The 9,868-nt window shown below is 34.4% G+C and overlaps 1 protein-coding gene across 1 annotated transcript; it reads left to right on the forward strand.

Annotated features, from left to right (window-relative positions):
- The first annotated feature begins 509 nt into the window (after positions 1 to 509).
- Positions 510 to 9,184, forward strand: LOC116163718 (60 kDa SS-A/Ro ribonucleoprotein-like). Its single transcript, XM_031477808.1, has 7 exons — positions 510 to 625; positions 802 to 1,322; positions 3,724 to 3,938; positions 7,844 to 8,046; positions 8,098 to 8,486; positions 8,536 to 8,764; positions 8,818 to 9,184. The coding sequence occupies exons 2-7, from the start codon at positions 806 to 808 to the stop codon at positions 8,948 to 8,950; spliced, it is 1,686 nt and encodes a 561-aa protein (XP_031333668.1). The 5' UTR covers positions 510 to 625; positions 802 to 805; the 3' UTR covers positions 8,951 to 9,184.
- Positions 9,185 to 9,868: the final 684 nt, after the last annotated feature.

Genomic DNA, 9,868 nt, shown 5'->3' on the forward strand with positions numbered 1-9,868 from the left:
GCTGTATAAGGCGCTTTCTTTCGGCTACTTTGCGATCATGATTTCAAAATCGTAATTCGTAGGATCGCGTTTTACGAAAGAACGCGCGAAATTAAATCAAAGTAGGGTTAAGTTTACGTAGGTAGTACACATTCGCATTCGAATTACGTATTTTTTTGTTTGGATTGTGAAAATAATTTAAATACAAGTGGAAGTACTTGCACGATTATGCACCTCTTCAGTTACAAATATTAACTAACCTAACATTTGAGCAAAAACATCCTTGCATTTATAGGTTAGGAATTCGTGATCATAAAACTTTTATGTTCAGTTTGTTCACGATTTTAGCAATCATGATTCATGATCATAAGATCACACTTCGAAAGAACGTGATTTGACAATCCAAACGCGTTTGAATCATCGAAAGAAAGCGCTTATACAGTAAGTTTATTTTGGTAAAATAAGTAATCAATTCTGAGGCACCCTATATATACAATGGTTAAAGTCGTTGGTGTAAATATATGTCTATGGTTTCTCTTGTACTGTTCTAAGTTCTTGTTGTGGTGTCTATGGTTTTAAATGGCCTAACTGTGTGTCAGTTTTGAAAAACTTATAAAAGATCCATCTGTTTTTCACTGCCATAAAGGTAATAAAAAAATTTTGTTTCTCTGCAAACAATATTAAAAAAATTAGAGAAATGTAAAAGGTATAACCTCATAAATGATAGTCTATTTCAGGCGTATATAATGATTCATCTTATACAATTTGCCAAAAATTTATCATATTCAAAATAATTTGAGATTAATTTTGATTTATTTTCAGTATAATGTCCACTATTACACCTACTATGGAAGTAAGACTGAAACGATTTTTATACACAAGTAGAGAAGACCCTATTTATGTTACTGGTGATGCCTGCTATCATAAAGCCTATTTGCCGGGCAAAGTTAAGGTTGTAGAAGAAATACTTCAATCTGATAATCCAAAGTTGCTTTTAAATATTGTACAAATTGTAAATAGTGAAAATCTTATACCAAGACGTGATGCTATAATATTTGTACTGGCTATAGCAGCGACAATTGCAACTGATAATGACTTCAAACATGAAATATATACGACTGTTTTGAATGTAGTAAAGAGTTCGAAGGAAATATTTACATTCTTAAAGTATTATTCACATCAACAGAGAAGTTTTAATAGTTCATTAAACAAAATGATACGTTCATATTACTATAGAAAAGATCCAATGGAGTTGGCGGTTGAGGTCACAAAATCAAACGGGGCTCATGGGTGGACCCACAAAGATGTTTTGAAGCTGTGTCATGGGAAATCCAACTGTATCCGTAAGTATCATGTAAGCAGTTATTATTTTATGGGTTTTGACATTCTAATTAATGTTACATTCTTTCGTTAATTGCTTTGCTGAGTGTTGCAAGTAAACAACACTACAGAATGTAGTAGTACCTAGTAGTGTGTTTGATATTTTATTTCGCATTCTTCTTTTCATGATTTGTAACATTATAAATTATATACTTAGGTGATGCTCAGGGCCACAATAATCATTTTTTAAGCCCCCCAAAAGTCCCTAAATTTGTCTTCTGTAATTTCTCAGCAGCCATAATATTATATAAGAAGATGGAATTAGAGGTATGCTCAAAGCTCAACCAGCACAGGGCTAGGTGGAGCATGATCAGAGCCGTCCTTAGGGTGGAGCGGCTGCCCGAGGCCCTACTCTCGCTAAAAAATAAGTAAAAGTTGTGGTTGAATGAAAATAGTATAATAATGTACAGACGCACGTACCTAAAATATTTGTCTGATTACTCACCCAATATGGAACACTAGGAGGAGACCCAAACACTTTATTATCTGACTTTGAAAAAATAATACATGAATGCGCTAAAATTGGTCTCTACATAAATTCAAGTAAATGCGAGCTGTACTTTTTGAACGAAGACAACCCGGACAAGGATTCAATAGTTACTAATTTTAACCAACTGTCTCCTGGTATTAAGGTTATTAACGAAAACCTTGAATTACTTGGATGTCCTCTCACCCGAAATAACGCAAACCTTTTCTCCAAGAAACTTGACGATATTATGACACTCTGCACGAATTTAAATCAACTATCGTTACATGTAGGATACTTCTTACTTAAAAATTGCTTCGCAATACCTAAGTTAACATATCTACTTAGGACCAGTGATCTGTTTTCTTTAACAGATATTACAAATAGTTTTGATGCACAAATAAAAAACGCAATGGAACATATTTTCAACTGCAATCTTTCACCCGAACAGTGGATAAAGGCGTCTCTCCCCGTATCCCAGGGAGGTATTGGAATTCGAAGATGTTCCGATATCAGTCTTCCAGCTTTCCTTAGTTCAGTAAATGCAAATAAGGCTCTCATCAACCTGATTCTTAATAACCCTGATGAAGCTGAAATTGCTCTTTACAACGAAGCTCTGGATTGTTGGAATATATCTGAGAGTAGCACACCTACCATTCCTGATAAACAGAAGAATTGGGATATAATTTCTACTAAAAGAATTTCCAATGAGTTATCTTTTATAAGTGACACTGATAAAGCCCGTCATTTAGCCTCCAAATCAAGAGAGTCAAGTCTTTGGCTAAACACCTTACCATCCAGATGCCTAGGAACACTATTAGATAATAACTCTTTCAGAATCTCAATTGCCCTAATGATAGGATGTGACATTTGCCGTGAACACCAATGCATCTGCGGTGCACCAGTATCTAGGAATCGGATTCATGGACTTAGTTGTAAGAAAAGCAACGGAAGACAAGTAAGACATAATGAATTAAATAACATTATATGCCGAAGTCTGCAATCCGCCAACATTCCTTCTATTTTAGAACCCCAGGTCTCTGTAGAAGTGATGGTAGACGAGTAGATGGTTCAACTCTTATTCCATGGAGTAAAGGAAAAATCCTGATCTGGGATGCTACAGTACCAGACACTCTTACACCATCATATATTCACTCCTCTTCCAAAGAAGCGGGTACAATTGCAAAACAAGCTGCTAAAAGAAAACTAAACAAATATAAGGACCTTGTCACAGATAATTACTTATTCGATCCCATCCCTTTGCTGTCGAAACCCTTGGACCATGGTGTAATGAAGCAATATCATTTATTGAAGCTATAGGAGAGTTAATTAAACATAAAACCTACGACAGTCGTTCAACGTTATTCTTAAAACAGAAAATTAGTATTGCAATTCAAAGAGGGAATGCAAGTTGCATTATGGGAACTTTCAACAATTCTTTCAGGCTAGAAGAAATTTTTTATTTACTTTAAATATTGTTATTGAAATTATTTGTGAAATGCGTTTTAAATTAAATTTTCATTAAAATATGTTCAATTATTGATTAATTAAAAAAACCTACGAACGAGATTCGCATTTGTATGAGATAGTCATTAGTCACTAACAAAATGCAAAACATTGTTTCCCCTCCCTTTTGCCGTGTGACAGTCCTAAGGTTACTTTTGGACATACTTTCTGGCCATTGCAAACTAAACAAACACATGCATGGCATGGGTTTAGGAGCCATCTTGAATAAGCCTTAGTAGCTGCTGTATGAAGTGATTGTAACATTTTCAATTATGATTTGATTAGGCTTTATTGAGTTTAACAAATTCATATTAATATTATCGGCTAAAATTAAAATTCCAAATGGTGGAACAGAACTGAACGTAAAAGATAAAAATATTTTATTTTTACAGGAACACAGACAGTTGTATCATACATTTTACACGGGTTAACAAAAGCAAAATCAGTGGGAGAGGAAAATGCCTTGGCAACACCAGTAATAACATTATTTTCCAACACTTTGGAATTAAAACGCTGTGAAAATGAAAAGAGAGTGGTGGAACTAATGAGAAAACTGCGTTGTGACAACATAAATCAAGTACCATCATTTTTTCATAAATCGCAATTGGTAAGGTTTCTTAATACATTTTTACAATTGATGTTCAACTCGTAACTGAAGTTTTAGTTTTATTAAGAGAACCATTACAAATTGACTTACCAATTCTAAATACGATACTTCTTTGCTGTTTTTCCCCTAGCTTCCATATTTATTGATATTTCATGGAAGGTTGTCGGTTGTTGCAACAGTCACAGTCAAATACACGGTTATGATAACAGCATTATTGGATTCAGGGTCACGTGGTGACTAATCAGGGGATGTCGCAAAAATTCTCAGTGGAGATTTTGTAAGGGTTTCTCGTCATGCGGTATTCGGCGTTCACAATTCAACTGTCTCCTCTACAAACTTCGAATTTTTACACGGAGATGATATTATTCAGGAACTTTAATCCATTTAAGACAAATAATTTTCCGGTTATGAGTTGAACATTCCTCATGTCTTGGCAACTCGCCTTGCGCTTACATAATACTCTACACTCTGCCATGTTCTTATAATTTGTGGTGTTAATAGATTGATGCAAGACGGTATTGTATTACAAATATGTTTTGATTTATTCTGCTGTGTTCTTCAGGTCTTTGAATGAAGCTGGCCCTGGAAATCACATCAATTTGCCTCAATGTATAGGTAATGTATCCATTAGTTTTGTTTTTGTAAAACTTTGATTTATTTCCATTTCTTTACTTTAATTGAATTGAATGCTGAGTGACAAACCTGCACACATACCACACGTTTAACGTTAGTTCCAACGCGATATTATACAGTGTTAGTTTACCATAATAAATAAAACTATACATACTTTGTTTTCTTTTATTGCTGGTTGAAAAAAATTTTAAATTATCCGATAAACTTCACACTACTTACCCAACATTTACTTAACTGAACCATCAATATTATTCTCAATACACAAGATCAAACAACCCCACGATTTTTAAATACCAAATAAATGGACAGGATATCCAAAGAGTCACTTCGGTTAGAGATTTGGGTGTTTTTTCAATAGCAACTTAAATTTTAATCACGGCACTTTGAATGAATTAATTAATCAGGTTAGATCGTAATTTCTATGCAGTTCTAGCTTAAGTACAGCATCCCAGTGCCATGTAATTGGAATGCTTTGCATTCTGTATGGTGTCTGGTGGCCAAACAAATAAATATTCAAATTGTAATTTTCGATCAAACAGTATTCGTTACTATAAGTTGGCATAACATTGTGAATTGCTTTATAATTTAATTATGTAGTTTATTTGTCGATACGTCACATTGTACGTCGTATGTTAGAAGGGTAACTATAGGTATTTTGCGGTAGTATTTATTTGAAAAGTAGTTCTATGGTTCCAAAATTATTTATTTAAAAATGGTGCAAACTGTAGGGGAATAATCATCCATTATTAGACGTCAAACATATATAAATGTGAGCATTCAAAGTAGAATAACAGTAATTAATTTTGGTTTACTTATTTAAACTCGCGTGATATTTTCGTTTAGTCTCTGTACCGCGGCTTTGAGGCCAATTGAACCCTCTAGCTTTATTCTTGCAGCCTGTGTGTGAAAATTCATTTTGAAACAACTTGTGCAACTTCCTTCTCCCCCGGGACCTGTGTCTTGAAGTTTTGAACACTTCACAATGGCATAGGTGCAGTGTTTCTTCTTCTCAAAACCCCTATACAGTGAACTGGAGGGTTGGGGGGCCGGCCCACCCATTAAGTGGCCTCTCATATGCAACAAAATTTCAGCCAGGGTAACCCATATTTGCCGTCTTCGTTTTTATTTTTTTTTGTTTGAACCGGTACAAACAAATTTTAAAAAATACTTACCGTTAGAGATTGTCATTAAAACGTTTCGTTTCGGAGAAACATCAACTTTATTTTTTTATATCGCCTGTAAAAAGTACATATTGTATCTAACATTTTTTATTGTAAATCAACAATATATGGCACTACGTGATTATTATGTAAGTGAGAAAAAGGCTTATTAAATTTGTAACATTTTGATTTGAAAATTAAGATTAAAAAGATTAATTAATTTACATTAATTCAATTATTAAACTAATTACCTAAAAATTAAACATTATCACAAAGAAATATCAAGGTGGATTATAAAGAATGTTCAAACGAATTCTCCAAACACAAATAACACCTTCTAACTGTCTAGTCTAAAACACTTCTTAACATATCAGGTGTAACGTTTTCGAACGCTTCAAGAACTAGTCTTCTCAGTTGACCTTTCATTGGTACTGTTAAGATCAAAACAGGCTTTTTAAAACCAATTGTGACGGAAACCTGACCATTTTTGAGGAATTAGTATGATGAGAATTAGTCTTAAATCTATTAACAACTTACAAACTTTCGAAATTCCAAAATCGCGTGTAGTAAGAACTAAGCACATTATACATAGACGAAATTGAACAACTTCGGGCCAGCTTCATGGACTTCGGCATTAATATTTGACACCCATGTCCAAACCTTTGAATATAAAAGCGCGCCTTATATTCAAAAATTCATGAGACCTTTCTCCCTTAAATAAGAAACAATTAATATACATATAGTCCAAGAGCCCATTAGGAAAGTATACCTTGAACGCCCGGACGATTCTAATAATTTTCATAGGATTCGCCATAAAAAGTTGCATTAGAATCGACAACGGTGCCGGCGAAAATCCTGCCGAAAGCAGTTAAAAAAAAATTAAATTGTAATAATCCAGCTTGTTTTTCCGGACCAAAAAGTCCTTAATGAAAAATGTAGCTTAAGAGTAGACAAATTATAAGAAATCCGGGGGCGCGCAAGAGCCTTCTTTTCGTATCCGATGACTTCTTGGACTGCGAGAAAAACGATTTAAGTCCATTTTCTCAAACTTTTGACAATACAGATTTGAATCATTACAAACAGAGTTATGCCGTTATTTCGGTCGCTTAGAGAATCATTCTTTTATAGGCTGAACCACTTTTTTGTTAAAAAAACAAAAAAAGAACCGACAAAATCGATTTTAATTCTTAAACATTAATTTTTTGAAAAGTAAAACACTTGACTTGTGTGGTTATGCCTAAAAGCAACCCAAAAAAGGTAGAAATGATCGAAGTTGACTCGCAATGATTCTTGTGTCACAAATGCGTTTTGAAATCATTTTATTGTAATTCAATCAGAATCAGAATCGACGCTGAAAGGAGTAGGATTGCCCTCAAACCAAAAGGGTTCTAAAATATCTTTCATTTCCCAGCCTCATTTCGTAGAATCGAGCGTGATACATTGTTTTTCTGCCGCATTTTTCCATATAGCAGTAACAGAAATCGTTCGGAGAATCTTTTGTGTTAATCATTTGAAACAAGGCGGAATCGTACACGAATCAAATCCTTTGATGTTCTTGACGAGTTTCTCAGAATCTTTTCTCGTCGAGAAAATTTTGTGAGATATATTTGATCTCGCGGTATCCACGGTGTTACATTTTTTCACCGAATACATAGGCATCCTGAGAGTCGGCACCGTTGGTTTTTTATATTCGTATAATCGCAAGCTACATATTTCATATAGGTCATTTTGGTCCGGGAGAAAAAGGTAGTTTAGTACGATTTACCACCCCATTTGTAGTCGCGGTGCCAAGGGTTGCGGCAAGTTGTGCCCCGGCACCGTGACTTTTTCCGATAAAACTCATCCATATGCACCCTTTAGTACTCTTCCTGAACGTCCGGGACAATAAAGTACATTTTCCAAAATAAGAGGCGAATTTAATTTTTTTTTAACTGCTTTCGGCAGGATTTTCGCCGGCACCGTTGTCGATTCTAATGCAACTTTTTATAGCGGATCCTATGAAAATCATTAGAATCGTCCGGGCGTTCAAGGTATACTTTCCTACTGGGCTCTTGGACTAATAGATAAATTAATTCACGTAGATTACAGAGCCCTTATCTTGTTTCTTTTTAGGTATGGGAAACTTTGATTCCTCATGTATCCATTAGCGAACTGATCAAAATTCTGCCGAGGTTGTATAAGTGTGGTTTTTTAAAGGCAAATTCTTCATTTCAAAATAAAGTAATCGAGTTACTCAAGGCGGATGCAATTAAAGCATCTGGAATATATCCGCTGGAAGTATTTATTGCCCTTAAAAATTTTGAAAAAGGTGGAAAGTAAGTGTACAATTGTTACCACTAAAAAGTGTTTGACTTGCGTTGTTTAAGACCAATGGATCCAAAACAGAAACTGTATTTAGAAGGGATAGCAAAAACTGATTCAGATACATCGAAAGAATGTGAAGGTGCTGCTGCACCAAAGATCGAACCAACAGTTCACGAACCAAATTTGGTTCAACCCATAAAATGTCCCCCTATTATGACCGTACTGCACAAAGCCTTACATACCTCGTATCAAAATATTACATCAACTGGAAGAAGAATTTTCATTGGAATTGAGGTTTCAAAGGAAATGGATACCCCATGTTTAACTAGCAAAAACGTTACTTGCTTCGATGCAGCCACTGTACTAATCTTAAGTTTTCTTCGAAGCGAAAGAGATGTTACCATAGCTGTATTTAATGGTATGAAAATCTCATTCGTTTCCATAGACAAATGTAAGTAATCAATAAGCTACAACTATTTTCACTTTCAAAATTTTTCTAGATTCCTCAATCGCACAAGCACAAGCGGCATTACGTAAAGCACCTAGCGGCACAGCTATACTAACGCCTTTCTTTGAGTGGGCAGTAACTAATAAAAAGCAAGTAGATGTATTCATAAATTTTCTTCAAGGACAATCGTTTGCCTCACTTCCCAGGCAAAATCGAGACAAGGCAAGGGCATTGAAAGTTTTAGACACTTATCGAAAACAGATGGCACTACCTCACACAAAGTAATGTCTATCTCTCAGTTATAATTTTGGAATTACATAAATCACATTTTCAGGTTAATATCGTTTTTCTTAAATTCAACTCGCACAACCTTAGCAGATGGTTCTTCCAATGTTTTAGATATTTGTGGAATTGATAAGGATGTTTGTAATGTAATTGAAGCATTTAGCAAGGGATTGTTTTATTAGTACAAGCATCTCCATATGGTGCAAGAATCAAGGCGGCGGTTGCCTGATCGTTAATTTAACTTAATAATAATAAGTTAATTTTAAATAATTGTATTATAATAATGTGAAGATTAGTTTGTTATGAAGTCAACTTTAGTTAATTATTTATGAATGATATTAAGGCTATTTGTACTAAACAATAGTTAAGTTTGTAATTTTGCACTTTTTACAAAATAAATAATACGTTACATTTTATAGTATTTTACATTATTAGCCAGGTAAGTGAGTTTTTACTGGCGATAGGAGAAGTTGACTAGCGAGCCGTCAGGCGAGCTTGTCATCTCCTAGAGCCAGTAAAAACTATTACCTGGCGTATAATGTACAATATTTTATTTGTTACTCATTTGTAAACAATAGTAAACGTAAATAATTAGTTCTTAAATTAATCTTGAAGAAATGTCTAAAATATCATGTTATCCATGTAACAGAGACTTCGCATTAATTCTGGCCAATGAAATTACTAGATTACTAACTTGTAAAATTTGTACAGATCTGCTGTCAGTTTTACAGGTCTGGTGTCAGTTTTACAAGTCAGTAGCGTTTAAACATGACGTTTACCCGTTTGCGTTTTGTCTTGTTAATCAACGTTTACAACTGAGTAACAAATAAAAATATTAAATATTCTACTCTTGGTGTCTTAAGAGTCTTCTTTACCTAAGCGCAACTTTTTTACATTATAGTGTATAGATGATTATAGCTGCAAGAGATAAGATAATATTCTTGCTTTGTCAACTCCTGTCTTGGTCCTTAGTTAGTTCCCACCGACACTGTGCAGTGGTGCCACTTGTTACACTCAAATTGTTGATTTAACGCCCGCCAAGATACAGACTTTATTTACAACAAATATGATTTCATTTTTTGGGTCCATGTTTAGAAGTA

The sequence above is a fragment of the Photinus pyralis genome, unplaced genomic scaffold, assembly GCF_008802855.1.
Source record: "Photinus pyralis isolate 1611_PpyrPB1 unplaced genomic scaffold, Ppyr1.3 Ppyr1.4_LG2, whole genome shotgun sequence".
NCBI lineage: Eukaryota > Metazoa > Arthropoda > Insecta > Coleoptera > Lampyridae > Photinus > Photinus pyralis.

What these genes read in the sequence shown, in the direction of transcription:
- LOC116163718 (XM_031477808.1), top strand. Translation starts at nt 806, where the DNA reads ATGTCCACTATTACACCTACTATGGAAGTAAGACTGAAACGATTTTTA. An exon ending in TGGGAAATCCAACTGTATCC is followed by an intron (nt 1,323 to 3,723) that starts GTAAGTATCATG and finishes TTATTTTTACAG; the next exon opens with GAACACAGACAGTTGTATCA. An exon ending in ATGGCACTACCTCACACAAA is followed by an intron (nt 8,765 to 8,817) that starts GTAATGTCTATC and finishes TCACATTTTCAG; the next exon opens with GTTAATATCGTTTTTCTTAA.